The sequence below is a fragment of the Serinus canaria genome, chromosome 6 (assembly GCF_022539315.1).
Source record: "Serinus canaria isolate serCan28SL12 chromosome 6, serCan2020, whole genome shotgun sequence".
NCBI lineage: Eukaryota > Metazoa > Chordata > Aves > Passeriformes > Fringillidae > Serinus > Serinus canaria.
This window is the reverse complement of record NC_066320.1, coordinates 25585146-25601706: the sequence shown is the minus strand read 5'-3', so window position 1 is coordinate 25601706 and position 16561 is coordinate 25585146. Positions and strand designations below refer to the sequence as shown.

Sequence of the window (16561 nt, the reverse complement as noted above, 5' to 3'; positions counted from 1 at the left end):
CATGATATTGCGTAGTAAAAGATAATGGCTTCATTTTACTTTCCATTCTGCAGCAACAAAAAATTTCTGTGTTATTTACAAGCTTATAATATGAGTCCTTGCTAGTTTATAGTATTTAGATAATGTATTATAAAACATACAAGGGATTAAAAGCATTGTGACTTAAAAGGGAAGGGTTTTTTTGAAGTACATATGTGAAATGTAGAGAAATAGTGTTTAAAGAAACAAATTCCATTCAAAAGTCAGAAATACACTTCTCAGTAGTTTCATTTTCAGCTGTGTTTTCAAATCAAGTACTTCATCAAAAAAAGTAACATGAAAGTAAGTGAGAAGAAGTCAATTACAGAAGTTAAATTATTTAATCTGGTTTTACTCTGATGAAAAAGATTTTCAAATGCTTGTACTATGTGTCTGGGCAGTTTAAATTATTTGTGTTACTTAAACACCAACTGATTTTATTTTTCACCTGATTCAATTTCAGGCAACCTAGTCTGAGGAATTTACTTTGAATAAAAAAGTATGCTTGAACTCGATGATTTTCCTTTGAAATTCTTCATAAGGGTGACAGTTGTCTTGCATTTGTGCTTCTAAGAGGCCTTCCACAATGAGGTGCTGACCCGTAAAAAGGCACATGAGCATTATCACAATTCAAATAAAGGCAGGACTAACTGCTGGATACAAAGACAGAAGCAAAGTAGTTAATGTGTTCAAGCTAAGGTTTTATAGAGAACTGAGAACGCTGCCTGTACACATATCAAGACAATAAAAAAATACAAAAGAAACAAGTCACGTGTTCATGACACAAGTACCTACTAATTTTCCCATGAAGCAGTTACACATGATCTCTTTCAAGACTACTGTGAACAAACACATACAGACACTACACACTTCCATGTAAACCAAATTCAATAAACAAAAGAAATAAAGAGGTTTCAGCCCAGCAATGTCTGCAGTATCAAACACACAAGAGAAGTTTCTGAAGCGCAACATCAAACACTAGGATCTAACACCTCACAGAGTTTTTTTTCTTCACACACTACTAGTATTACTCTAAAATTATGCAGCACTATCCCCAGGTGAACCTCAGAAGATGGCTCTGTGCTAGATTAACTAATAACTGAGCCACAAACAGAACCAGGTAAAATACTGACAATTGTGTAACAGCTCAACCAGCTAAACTGGCCACAGTTTCTTCAATGAATGTAGAAACAAGCAGTATGCTGGGTTTTCTGTCAACATCAGCCCCACGGTCTCCAGTATCATTTGTTGATCAGTAAAATATCCAACAAGGCTGTTGAACTTAAACTGAAGTGTCAAAATAGTTCAAAATTGCAATTCCTTCATTCTCCCAGGGGAAATTCAAAGGATTGCTGAGATGCTTATGACAATTCAAAAAGCACATGGATCAGAAAACATACCACATCATCCATTTCTTTTCTGCCTAGCAAAAAAAGTGTTCCTGTGGCTCCAGCAGAACACATCCCCAGCAGCTGCCACCGGGAGCCAAAGGCTCAGGCCAACAGCTGGCACCACCAGTGCATTTCTTCACTCCTGTTACCACTGACAAAGCTCCCTGTACTGGGCATTGCTGGTAACTGGATGAGCAGTTTCAGGCATGTCCAGGAATTCCCACCATCAAGAACATGTTATCTTATGTATCTTTCATATCAATGTGCAAGATAAAGAGCAAACACTGCTGGCTTGAGAAAGATCTATCAGGTATACAAACAAGAGCATTTCCCAAGCTTTGCAAAATTGGTGACCATAGGGGCCACTTCAGTAGCAACACATTCACACACTGGCTGGGACAATAGGAAAGTACCAGCAGCTTTTGGAAACAGGGCATGGGAGTTATTACTCACAGTGTTACAAGAGCTTTCACAAGGTTGGTTTTTTTTTTTCACACTTGAAAAAAGTCTAAGCAGTTTCTTAATTGCATGAAGTTTCTATTCCCCCACCCCCTAAAAGGGCTGAACTATACTTGCATTTTAAAAACTGCTGATATATAGAAAAAAACCCTACTGATTAACAGAATCACACTTTTATAGGGCACACACATTGTTCAAACATTGCTTGAAAACAGTGTTATAAAGACATATTTTCCATGAAGCAGAACATATTAGGAACAACACAGAAGTTCTGATATACAGCTAATCCAGCACATTTTGTGTAATAAACCATTTAAATTAACAATGCACTTTCACACTAGTTCACCATCTTTTGAACCTTTGTAACCATGTTTGGAAAAACAAATACTAGTCATTACAAAGTCATAAGAATCATCAGCCATGTGTACAGTATTTCATCACTTCAGAGTCCATGTATTAATATATTCATGACTTATAAAAGGCAGACACTTGCACAAATCATTAACCTAGATTATTAACTGTTACAGCACCCAATAGCTTGCTCATTGTAATAGTTACCTATTCTACCTTGTATTACTGTGGTCACACCCCTCTGTAACATGCCCATAATGTGTTTATAACTTGGAACAGTTCATAAATGATTTATAAAAATCTTAAAATAAAAAATGCCCCTGTATCTCTTTTTTTTTAAACCATCTGGGCTCTCAAGACACAATAAGTGAAAGTACAAAGCAAAGATGAAAACAGTATACATCTGATTTTAAGATGACAGATGAAGAAAAAGGGTTTGTGTTGTATAAAAACAAATATATATACAAGGTATTGACTATTCTCAAGCTAACAGTGGAACAGTATGATCAAGAGCATAATTTTATGTTGTTTTAAATAAAGTGCAGTTGGAAAAGTGACAGTTTATGTATAATTAGCCAAACTGCAGTGAACATAAAAACGGCATCACACTTTCAGTCAGTACAATCACTTACCAATTTCAGCAGGTAGTTGCTTGATTTTGTTCTCTCGTATGCTAAGCATGGTGAGTTTTGACAAGTTTTTGATATCCTTTTCCACAGTAGTTATGCGATTAAAGCGTAGGTACAGCGTGGCCAGGGAGCTGAGCCTGTACACCACTGAGGGGATTTCTCGCAGTTTGTTGTGCCGCAGGTCAAGCATGCGCAGTTTCTTCAAGTTATCAAGAGAGTCAGGCAAACTGGTGAGTGAGTTTTCACTCAGAGCCAGCGTCACCAGGTTCACCAGACAGCCCACCTCTGCTGGTAGGCACTGCAGTTTGTTACTGTATAAATAAAGTTCTGTCAACTGCGTTAGCTCTTTGACAGCTGATGGAAGCAAGTGTATAGACCTCTTGGACAAGTCCAAGCGCATAGAATTCTCTTCCCGGCATTTATTTAGCTCTTTGATCACTTCAGCATTGCTGGATTTTTTGCGAGTACCTGTGGCAGGATTAGGTCTTTTAATCGTATTGTCCACTGAAAAAGCTACCCCAGGCTGTGTACTACTGGAGTCCTTCTTTCCATCTTTGGCATCTTTCCCTTTGGTCTTAGGCTCCTTTTCTTTGCTCTCTTTCCCAAATCCTCCTGAGGCCTTTGCCTCCTTCTCCCTTTCTTTTGATGATTGGACTTTTGGATCCTTCTCTTTACAGTCCTTTTCTTTTCCTAGATTACTACTCATGGTGACTCAACGTTCAGCAAGCACCGCATGAAATCTGTTTCTGAAGTCCACAAGAACAATTCAATGCTGAGGCAACAAGGATCCTTAAAACACGTGAGTGTTGAACCCAGGGGGGAGCTTCAGAGGTGTGACACCCATTTGCTACATATTGGTTCTGAAGGCACTCTTTCCTAATCCTGCTATCAGGAGATTCAGCTGTAGAGATCAGGTCAAATGCTCTGTATTAGTATTTCTGGAACACAGAGAAGAGAAGCCAAAGTTAGTGTAAATATAAAACTTCCAGTTAAATACTGAGTGTTTCTACATCGAGCCTGTGCTCACTAACTCAGGTTAATGATTTGTCCTTCTGTTCAAATGTCAATGAAAAACCCAAGGCTAAATCAGAAATACTACACATATTGCTCACAAAACCCACTGTGGTACAAGAACTGTACTAATTAGTATATGTGAGGGAAGAAAAATCACAATTCTTAAACATAATACAGCCTTCGGTACTACATTTGAGTCACCATCTTATGTCTTACCTAGTTCTTACAAAAACCCCCTGGTCATCAACATCAATATTCTCTCTTCCCTCAATGCCCAATCAGCCAATAAATATCTGCTATAATTTTAAGTGCCTGCCTCTTCAAAGAAACCCGTATAGACTTATTCTTTCAGCACAAGAGAATCTCAGTTCAATCTACAGTAAAATCTAAAATGCTCAGTAACACAAACACTTTGCCTTGAGGTCTCTCTTCTGACCAGCTCTGAACTGCAGGTCTCTGCTTTTCATGTGGAACAGAAAGTTCTCACCAGCTTCACATGCTTTGAAAAGCCAAGCACAAGGATTTTTAAAACACACCTATCAAAAAGTCAGACCAAAGTCCAGAAGAAACAATATATTATGCTTCAAGATAAGCAAAATTATGAAGGAATTTCTCTTGGGAGTAGGACACAATATATCTTTACCATATCTTGAGTTTTCTCCCTCAATGAATACAAGGCAGCCTAACAAGTGAACAGATGTCTCAAACCTATAAAGACCAATTTACATTTTTACAAAATCATTATGCATCATGGAAAGTAGCTTTTCTTCATGTTTCAATTCAAAGCACATGACATGCCCAAGAACTTAGTGATTCTGTGTAGTAGAAATGTTTTGGAATGTATCTTTGCAGAAGAAAATAAACAATCAGTGGCAACAATAATTTCATGTCTCCACATTAGTCCACCTTTCAGCTTTGATACGAAGTATCCACTGCTGAAGAAAGGTCCCTTGTTTCCCAGCCACCTTGTTTAAATACTCTTAAAACCTTCACAGGAACTGTGTCACTGTCCTGGCATTCCTACTTCTGCACAAGTTCATAAAGCTTGTAATCAAAATCAATTAAATAATATTTTGCATACTTAAGCCATCAGCAAGTACTATAAATACAAACATTTTTTAGCAAAGCTCAATAACAATTTTAAACTTTGGTCATGTTGTGTATGATTACCTTCAAATACAAAAATACACACGGAGAACACAAAGCTGAAGACTTGGCTCTATATATAGATATACATATTCATTCATAATTTTTATAAGGCTGAAGAAAATCTATTTAAAGATGATCAGAAGGACCAGTCACTTTACCCACAGCTTCAAATCCAGCTGTTTAGTAAAAATGCTTGAAAGAGAACCTGCCACAGGAGGTGCCTTCCAGTCCTTCACCCTGATTCATTACTGCTGCAGCATCACCAAGTGTGCTACAAACACTGTAATATCAAAAAAATATAATCCCTCCCCCCCAAAAGAAGCCAAAAATTGCCTCCAGTTCCTGTGTTCTGGACAGCTGAGTTATAAAGGACCATGGCTGAATGCTAGCAGCAGCAAGCAAAAACAGTTTTTAACTTGGAAGTTTTCTGCACTGAGTTTCCTAAAGCAGCACAAGCCTGTTCTTTACTAGATGTTCTTTACTGGTTCTATCTTAAAGATTTCCACATGGCTTTTACACCATCCATTAATTTAACCTCTCCTCAAGATTACTAACCTCACCAGATTATATTTCAAAGTGCTTCTCAGCAATGTATAATCTACACGCTTGTAAAATGCCAGTAATAGGACATGCAATGACTCCCAATGCAAAAACACAGCTGACTAAAGGGTGGGAGCCCCAAAGGCTTTACAAGGTTTTTATTATGAAACAGTAACACCAAGAGTCTACAACTAACACAGTTTCTGAATTCCAATAACACACAGAAAAGAGACCTGAGTGCCAGAACAGCTACTGCTCCTCATCCAGTCCCCGAAGTGCAAAATACTCAAAGGGCTGCTGCTCTCTTGAGCTTTCAATTTAATCAAATTTAGGACCCACCAAGAGATTGTTTCATTTCTTATGTGCACAGCAGCTGGAGGAGGTTTAGAAAGAGCCTCAGAAAGAAGACTGCTGGAGATTAGGGCTGCTGAAAGCAGCTCGGCAGTGCAAGTGCTCCAAATAATCTGCATGCATTTCACTATCTTGGTTAGCAATAACTTGAATTGTACCTAGAAAGAAATTAAATGTTTGTCTTCAATGCTCTACATGATCTCAACTGCAGATTATTCAAGCTGATGGGGTTACTCACATACATCAAGTCAATACTGTATCTAAACTTTTGATGGGCATTAGTATAATAACTCATACTACAGAGGAAGTTAAATAGGTTTCAAAAGGTTATGCATATTTTTCAAGCCCTTTCAGTTAAAGGACAAGAGTCACCACCAATTCTAAACTAAAGTCAAACAAGCATTCATTGTATGTCAAAAGGAGAGCTTCTTTCAGAGATATTTTTAGGAAAAGGAAATTAAGTGAAATTAGCTAGTTCTGCCAACTACTTCCATTTTCCAATGCTGTTCAAACTGACTTCCTGTCAATATTAATTGACATAAAAACATTTAACTATTATGTCCTGGAGAACTTGGAAAATTTAACAAGACTCTTGCTTGGCCCAGTATTTGAGGGGAAAAAAAACTTTTAAAGAAGGAAAATAATCTCTTCCCTCTTCTGAGTATTAACTTTTTAAAGTAAAATGTTTGTAAATAGCTATAAAAAAACCAACTTCAGAGTTTTGATCCACTCCTCCTGATGTCTGGTGAACATAAACCAGATGTATTTCATTTTTTCTGTTATCTGTAACTGATGAAACTTCAGAAACAGAAGCTACTTCAGCCTAAACTATGTCACCTTCCTTACTGTCTGGAAAAGAAGAATGCATTTACCTTGTACCACTTTTTTTTCTTTTTTAAATTGTAATTGAAAAGAGATTTCAGTTTTTCTGAGCAATACAATCTAAAACATTTATGCAATAAATGCTTTATTAAAAGTGCAGTAATGTAGGAACATTTTGCAGTTCTAGGAATAACACTACACTAATCACTGCAATTTGGCAATATAAATACCGATGTTTCCTGGTCACTATCTAACACAATATGAGGCTTGAGATAAAGGATTTCAGCCAACTGCTATTCAAGTAAGGCTGTAAAAGCCTTAACTGTCTCCTACCCACTACTGCAAAGCAGTGGAACCCCCCAGAACAGGCTGTTCCCTGCATGAAATACTCCCAGCAGTCCCTCACTTTCCCGGAGGACGTGTTCAAGTGTCTTGTGACTTGTAATTATATGAAAGTTTCCTGTGAGTTCACAGAGACGGCTTGAAGAAGAAATTGTTAACTGAAATAAAGAGTCTCCCACAGCTGAAACATTTCTCTCTCAAGTGACAAGGCTAACCAACAGCCAAAGGAAAATCATCATGGCATGTCATCTTACAAAATGGTCACTTTACAGCTCCACCTAAACCCTTACTGGTTCCCCTTCTGTTTTTCAGTAGCCAAACCAGGCATTTTAAACCATAAACATTTCTGATATTCTTAGCATGTAATATCTAAGGCATCATTTTCACTGAAGTGTAACACATTAATAGAATTTTACTTCTGTAAAGTAGCAAGAGATATCCAGGCCTGCATTTTAAAAGAAATTTTTTACTACATACAGAACTTTTTATCACAATAGGAATGATTATTCTCTTCATTCTGTGTTTGCACTAAACTTAACCCACACCACAGCTAGGGCTTTTCAACCTAAATAACAGCAGAGGATCATTCCAAATACAAAACAAGTCAAAGAAATAAGGAATCAACTCATACTTGATGCTCTGGAGTAAGCAGACAATTATTCTACTACATAATAATAAATAAAATGTTCTGAAATTGCAATTCTGATATAGGTATTTCTGATTAGTCAGCCCTAAGTGATTCTTAACAACAAGGCAGAGTTCAAATGCTATCTTGTAATTGCAGCAACACCTCTTCACAAACAGACTAAAAAAAAAAAAACTCTTCCTTGTTAAAAGTATTTACCTTTTAATTAGAGCAGCATGGGACACATCAAAAACATTTCATATTCCAGCACACCACAAAAATGAACACATCAATAAGCAATGGATGAAATTTAAAGCTTAGCCCAAGTGGCTACAATGAATTTCCATTCTCAATACCACATATGCAGAAAAAAAAAAATAAAACACCAAAAAAACCCAACCCAAAAAACCCTCAACCACCATAGTCACTACTTTCATTTGGAAACCCAAACAGCTTAAGCCAACTAGTCACTTGCAAACAAAGCACATTCTCTCCTACAATTTGCTAGCTTCAAACATCTGACCTACAGAGCTTTCATCTGTGTAAGTGCATTTCAGCTTCTGCCACTGCAGCCACCATGGACCAGCTGGGAGCAAACTGCTGAATCAGTCACCAGCGGTTGCACAGCTCCTCTAAACACAAAACCTCACTCAGAGGTATGGAGACAGCAAGGGAACAACCAGTCATCACTCATCACTCCACCAGAGATCAAAAACAGCCTCATCTATCTCAACAAGAGCGGTGCTCCTGAAATATGCCAGCTAGACAGCTTCTCTTCTTTGGGAAGAAACCTGTTATTCCAGAGTACAGGGTGATCAATGGCAGCAGGGCAACACTGTCATGGTGCCAGCTACCCTGGTTGGCTTGTTCAATAGAAAAGGCTGGCCATCAAATTCATCTCAGTTCTCTAAGTGGAGGGCCAGCAGATGGTAGCTCACAGACTACCAATTCAGCCTGATTTCAACACCCCAGGATGTGACACAGCTTTCACCCTAATCCCCTCTCACACTGAGGGAGCGGCTTGCTCGCTGCAGGCACAGCCTGAGCCTGCGGAGCTGGGCAAGGAGGAGGCCTGAGCCCTGACAGCCCTCCAAGCCCCTCAGAACATCTTCATCTGCCACAGGACTGCAGCCAAGAGCATCCCAACTGTTTGCTGCCTCCATGGCTGCCACACAGCCAAGCGTAACCCAGCCTCGCATTCCAGCAAAACCTGGGGGTTGAGGGAATGACTGAGCACACGTCAGCCCAAGGGGACAACAACTGCATTTAGACCACCTCTAAGGGCTTCCTTATGCTTCACTAGTGGTGTCTTAAATCTGCAAGCACATCTGTAGCTATAGGCACCTAATTATAAACCTATGTGCAGTTACACCTGGAGTAACTATAAATGAGCAAGTGAGTTTCTAAAGATTTTGAAGGTTGATGATTGTGTGCTTGCAGAACCAGGCAGATCTCCCAGGACACCCCATCCCAGCTTCTGACACAACCATGCCCTCCCAGAGCAAATGGGCAGGCACATGGACATCACTGCTGGGTTTGAAGCTTTGGAAACCATCTTTCCACTCACTGGTCACCAGCTTTGCTGCTCTCTGGAAGCATTTCCTTGCATTAAGTGCCAGGTCACATACCAAAGTCCAGAGCAGTCGGGATGAAAAGGCTCCACACTTGCAGACAGAAAGTCACCTACGCAGACAGAGTCACCTGCGCCTTAAGTTCCTAGGAGGACAAAATAATCTTTTGTGCCCTGCCTTTGAACTCACCTAGCAAGTACAAAAATATACATACTGTGATTCATTCTGTGTGCTCCAACATTATTTTTATGAAGCACTCTCTCTTCTTTGCAGGAACAAAAACCCACTAGTTTTTTGGCCAAGTTATAAAATACCATTGCATGTTTTTGCAGAAACAGACTTCAAGAGCAAAGAATTCTGCCAACTCCATGGAGCAGCTTATTTTAATATGTAAAAAGGTACTTTCTACATGTGTGCCCCCCCAGCAAGTACCTTTGAGCTGCATGTCTCTATTTCCATGGCAACTCGCTTTATCAGCAAGCTGTGTAATCCTGCATAATATAAGAAATTTGAAAATCCTAACTTTCTAGATGAAACAAATTTCCAGGATTTAGTGCATGTTCTAATATCTCTTAAAAGGGTCATTCTAAATGGATTTGTCAGTCTAGGAAAACCCAGTTTTTGTTTTTGTGACCATACAACTTGTCTGTCTATAGTGGCATACAACCTTCTGCAAGAGCAAGCGCTCCCAATCCACCCAATACCCACTTCTGAATAAAGACCACCCACTTGTACCAAAAACTTAATTTCCAACATAAAACAACCTTTCACTATTACCACTACACAGCACCCAGACACAACTATTCAGATCCCTCAACAACTTCTCTAAACAAAGGAAGCAACGTGGCACACACTGTTTTGTTACCAATTTGACAGAAAATGGCACTGGTCCCACCAAAGGTGATGATACAAACTACAAACCAGCATCAAATATTTTTCATTCATTCATCATTTCCTCTGAGCAATAAAAACAACTTATCAAAACAAAACCTACTACAAAGGAGACTAAACATGAATTACCAGCAAGAGAGAAAGTAAACACACAAAGCAACAGTAGAGTAACATATTATCTACTAATTATCTATATTAGCAACAAATTAAGTCATGTTGATCCTACAGAGATTGGGACAAAGCACACACAAAACCCCATCACAGCTAAACAAAAACAATTACTATCTAGGGTAGCATCCCACCCTGGCCCCTAACAGCAACACAGGATTATCTACCAAAAATCTTGTTTATTGTAGCAGTTCTCTGTTTATTTACCTCTGAATTTGACACAGTAAGTTTGCTCACGTTCTTCAACATGCTTTTCTGTAATAATCATGACGATTTCACAAAGTTCAGTGCTGGACCATTATCAGTCCTTCAAATTTTCTGACCATAATAAGCAACTGTATGTCACTGGATCCTTTTGCAGAGGAACACTATGCTAGAAAAAAAAAGCCTATCTGAAAAACAACTCAAGATGTGTTTTTAACACCATTTTGTTGAAAAGGAGCGATGACTCTTTACCTTCTATGTTCTAGGAGACAAAGCCACAATGACTACATTATTGCAGCTCAGCACTGAACAATTGCTGGCCTCTCTTCAATTTTTTTATTGTTTTTAGCTAAAATATTTGCAGTTCTTGATCTTCAGTTAAGACAACAAAAGCCTGGACATATTTGTTTTATTGAACGCCTAGTTTAAATATAACTAATGCATTGAAAAGGAAATCTGCAGTAGCATTTACTTTTCAACTAACATTGTGAGTTTGGAAGATATAGAAGTGTTTGTCAAAGTACAAAAAAATTCTTTACCCACAAGTTTCCAATTACACATCTCCTCACCTTTAAAATCATTAACATATTTTGGATCTGATCAGTTCTTAGAAAATATCTACTTCCTTAAACAGATCAGCATTCTTTCCAGAGAAAAGATAACAACCACAATCAGCATCAAATTTGCTGTAATCTAAGTGTACATTCTGCTTCATAAATAAAATTTATTTGAAAACTGCACAATGATCAGCTAGAGTTGTTTCTTGATGACAGTATATTTTCCCAAAATTTTATATCATATATTTAAATATTACAGGAAACCAAATCAAATTTAGACTGAATTAAATATCAAAAAGATCTACACATACTCCCCCATTACTGCTCAAGCAGTGCTCTTTCCAGTGAGTTTTTGTTTGGTTTTGTAATCTGACTCTTCCTGATAAATGCATTTTACCTGATGAAAGCAACTGATTCAGGCCAGTTTAATATACAGATGTGCATGTAGATATATATAAAACATGAGGACAAAGAAATTGCTGTGTTTCAGCTAACTAGATATAAGTTAAAACATTCTCATCTCTTTTCTCCAGCAACCATTTGCCTAAACATGATGTGACCAACCACTTCTGCCATCGAAATACTCAGATGCAAGAACTAGAAACTGTCAAAGAGAAATGCTATTTTCCCTGTATTATATGTGCCCACTCCAGCTGGAGCCTCATTTTTAACTGCTACATTTCTGAGCCTAATTGCATTCTGCCCACTCAGTTTCAACTGGCTTTTGCATTATTCCCTCCCTGTCCTCACCCTCTTATGCTGCATTACTGCACATTGTTAAGCAGATTACCACATTCCAGTGGATTCCATGTTCCTGCACCACTGCTTAAAATGATGCTCAGCCACAGCTGGAGAAGCCAAAGCAACTCAGAAATACCTTGGGGAACTTCACAAATTAATGGCACCATGGAAATGTAGGTTCATTATACACCCTGAGGAGGTGATGAAGACCAAAATTACTCCCAAGCCTCTTTCAAAGCTTTCAACTGCTTTCCCCCATTGAGCATAAGAGAATTAAACACAATGAGGGAAAGCAGTGAAGTATTATTGAAACAAACAAGATGCATTCCAGAGGTGATTCAGGTGGCCCTGCATACAGCCAGGGCTCTGTGGCAAAGGCTTCTTCAAACACGTTGATCTGTAGAAGACTTCCCTCCTTCAAGGTGACATTTGGCAGCATCTGCTTGCCAGCCCTCAGGGTTTTTTGGATTGTTTTGGGGTTGGAGAGAGAGGCCTTGAGGGAACATAAGAATAGAGAGAAAAGGTAAGATAATTTACTTGGTTCAGCTGTTTGCTGACTAAGAGCTGGTAAAAGCACATGGCTTTGTTCGAGTTGAAGGTAATGTTAACACCAATTTCATAACTATGGCAGTTTCAGTTTAGACTGAGGACTTCAAATCTATTATAATGTTTCTGTCACAGTGAATTTCACCACATATTCACTCCTGGTCACTCAAAGTCTAATAAGAAAACTACAAGGAGTTCCTGTGGCAACAAAGCTCAGAGTATGAAATACTCTGAGTATTTCAGCCTGAGCCTGCTTCACCTTCTCAACACCAACAGCTTCTGATACAAGGCATTCCCACCGAGCAAGTCAAACCCAGAGGGGCTAAATAAGCCTTTGCTTTCAGGTGGGACACCCTCCTACTGTCCTCCCCACCTCCCTCTGGGTCACAGCAGCCACACAGAGAAAAAAGCTCCTGCCAGGAGCACTGGCAGGCTGAGAAAGAGGCAGGAGCTGGAGCAAGAACAAGGATGGGATGCTGGCAGGCACAGGTGTTGGGCAAGAAGCAGCTGACAGGAAATTCTACATACAAGAGTATCACAGACATGAAAATACTGAGAAAATAATCAGTCAACAGGCACCACTCTTGCTTCTACACACTGCATGGAGAAGGGGTCTTGGAGATGGCAAAAGTATGTAGGGATTAGAGAGGTATGGAACACACTCTGACAAGTATGGTCAACCTACAGCACTGGAAGCCATCTCACTCACACCTACCTAATTCTGATTGCCTTATATTGAAAACTTAATTTTCATAACTTCTTAGGAGTATTTTTATTTAGCTTTTTACATCTTTTCTTCCCCACTCAACATTGAATGCATTAGCATTACAAAAAAAACCAAAAATGACAGCATTTGAATTTGTTGCAAGTTCATCCGCATTCTTACAGATTCCCAAGATGATCCCAGAGATTTCTTTCCCAGAATAGCAGATGAAAGTGAAACAAACAAGGACAAGAAAGAAAGATCTGTTCACCTTCCTGTTATGAACCATGAAATGTCCAGACCTACCATGAATTCTCCTCATCCTCACCCCCACTGTCACAGAGCCTGATGCACAAAACACCCTCAGCCCCAGCACTGAACACTATTCTGCTCATAACTTTGAGCCCAATTAAAAGATTATTTCACATATACTAACAATTCTGGAAAACACATGATAAATTGGGTAGTTTCACAGGAACAAGATGTTTTCCTTCAAAAGAAAAAAAAAAGCAAAAGAAAGCCACTGTGATCCCTTCCAAGCAGATTCTTCAAAATCTGTTCAGATGAGGCATCCTTTTATTTTCTTAAAAAAAAACCCACCAAAATGTCTTCTATTACAATTTTCCTAGAAACAGTGAAAAACATGATTTCTGCTTGTCAAAAATCAGCTCAGTGACAGACTCTTAGCACACTTGAAAAGCTTGTGTATTGCAGAAGTAGAAAGCAGCAGCAGTGCTAACCTGAAAAACGTCATTGAAAAAAAATTAGATGCAATCTGAACAAAACAACACTGTATAAATATTGCAACAATACCTTTTACCTCACCACTTTCCAAAAATTTAAAAAGATAATGGAAATTTGAAAAAAACTGATGAATAAGCAGGTTAGCTCAGAGCTACACTGAAGTTCACATCAGTATCCTAACAAAATTAAGATCAAAATTGTACTATATGCCTATTTATACTGAGTGAGACTTTTGCACCTTACTGGCCTTTGTTTCAGACAGAAAACAGATGTCATAAATGTCTAGATAATTCAGCAAGGAATTGTCTGTTTGTGAACATTTAAAATTCAACCTTTACAGCAGCTCAGGTACAACAGTGTCTCACCAGGCCTGCTGGTCTCCAGATATTTGTGTCTTGCAGAATCTATTCCCATTGAATAGAAGGACCAGAGAATTGCACTGAACTTGACAAGCTGAGAACAGGTGATTCCCTGCATTGGGATTGCCCATATCTGCTCATCTCTGACCTGCACAGAGCTGAGGATGCTCTCAGCTCCTTGCAGAGTGACCATGACCCAAACCCCAGCTAACAGTTCAACAAAGTGATGGAGCCTGAATTTTTGCACTAATGCACAGGGCAGGAGAGGGGTATTTCAACCACTTAAGTGGCATCCACATGAGTTGCACGGGTTGAACCAACTCAGATTAAAAGACAGTGAGTCCTTTTCAAACCAAGTGTAATCCAAAAAGTATTAGACATATGCTCAAAACACTCAGAAAAAATATACAGCCTCACAAATTGACTTGAAGGACTGAACAAATTTTAGTACGACAATATGCTCCAGAACAATATGTTCAAAATAAGGGTACTATATATAAATGAACAGTATGAGAATATTAAGAACATATCTGAGGATGTGAGAACAGAGCTCCTGAACAGAAAGAATAAGAAACTGAAACACTGTAGAAACACTGTACCTGAAACTCTAAAAACAAATAAATAAAAATCAGTTTAACAAAGAAGTTGATTAACTAATTTTAACTAATACTTGCTACCTGCTTGTTCATTTCTCACTCAACCATTCTCAAAATAGTGAGGAAGGGAGAAAAAAAAATCACAGGAATGACACTTCCAATAAAAACACAAAGGATGAGAAAAAGAGAGCAAACACCAGTACAGGTAAAAGAGAGATGAAAACCACCAGCATGCACCTGAAGTGAGACAGGAGTACTGGGTAGAGGCTGCAAGGAACTCTGACAATGTACAGGAATAACCAAAGAGCAGCAGCAGACAGACAGGCAGGAGGTCAGAACTGGCTAAGAAGGATGTGTGGAGCAGGACCTGAACTGCTGCGAGCCCTGCAAAAGGGCACAGGCAGTGCCACCCTCCCAGCCAGGCAGAACATGCCAGAGCCATTCCTCCATCCCACCACAAGCCTTGCTCCATCCCTCCCTTTGCTGCAAGGCAAGAAACATCCAGTTACATGCACTGTTTTATGCCTATCTGGGGCTAAAGCACATCAGCACATGTCTGAGAAAACCTCCTCCCCACCAGCCCCCAGCTCCTGTGATTCTTGGGCATAAGGTTGTACAGACAGGGGCAGCTTCTCTCCCCCACAATTCCTCCTTCCTCCCCTTCTTCTTACATTCTCTGACAATAATTCTTCAAACAGGAGGTGGAGAAGTTGCAATCTGAAGGGCTGAATATCAGTGTGTGCTGCACAAATTCCTACCAAACCAAAAGCTTCTGTAATTCTTACAGAGTAGCATAACTTGTCTGACAAGCGTCAGTATTAGCTTAGTATTAAAGCATGCTTAAATGCTATAAACAGGAATTAACAATTTTGCAAAAACAAATATACACATTAAATCACTTTATATTAGATCAGCATCCTATGGGGATCAAATTCAGACACGATGCAAAGAAGGAAATCTTCATTTTAAATTATTCTTGCTTTCTAAGGCTAAATTTGATCCATGCTTGTGAGGAGTACCAGTTGGAAATATGACTGAGAGAGAAAGCTTTAACCACAGCCTGGTTTTGTCACACTGTGTGCTGTCCTCTAACTCCTAAATTCCTCATGTCAGATCTGTGCAGATGATACTGTTTCACTGCTCATTTTTCTCACAACCAACTTTTAGCTTATTTTGCAGAGCAAATAACACTACCACTAAACCCAGACCAGATGATCCCTGCCAACACTCAGACTCATCACTGTGGGCTGCATTACAGCATGATCTTACACAGCACCATCTTGTTCCTACTTCTAGCATTTATCAATAAATTATTATTTTGATTCAGGAGCTCTTCTTCTCTCTCTCCAGAAGAATGTGGTATCTTCAATGGCTGTTTCTATGGTTCCACTTCTCCTCATATTTATGAACACACCATAACTGCAGGGATCTGCTAGAAAATTGTCTATGCCCTTCATCCTTTAGCCATTCTACCATTAAGTCTAGATGGGACTACAAAGTGCTATCTAAGAAAAAAAAAAAAATCAGTGTCAAAGTATTTACTGCCCAAATAGCCCTTCTACCTGTCCTTTAGAAATAGGAAGCAAATCATTGCCCTGCAAGGCAGTTCTGGCTTGTGGACTGCTTCCAAGCCATGCTGCCCTGCATGCTCCAACACATTAGTCATGCCTGCATATACAATAAATGAAGTTGCTAATAGAGATACAAAAGGCTGGCTGTTAAATAAAAAGGGAGAGAACACAGCAAATCCAAATTAGGCTGAAAAAATACCATCTGTTCTAGTTAAAATT

At 39.0% G+C, this 16561-nt stretch overlaps 1 protein-coding gene across 2 annotated transcripts in view; it reads right to left on the bottom strand.

Moving 5' to 3' along the window:
- The window catches only part of SHOC2 (SHOC2 leucine rich repeat scaffold protein), a 61825-nt gene that overhangs the window by 33977 nt on the left and 11287 nt on the right, over window positions 1–16561 (bottom strand). For both annotated transcript variants that reach the window (XM_030241186.2, XM_030241185.2), the window contains one exon: window positions 2852–3786. In XM_030241186.2, the coding sequence (XP_030097046.1) occupies window positions 2852–3554 (703 nt within the window). In that variant the 5' untranslated portion in view covers window positions 3555–3786. The remainder of the gene's footprint in view (window positions 1–2851; window positions 3787–16561) is intronic.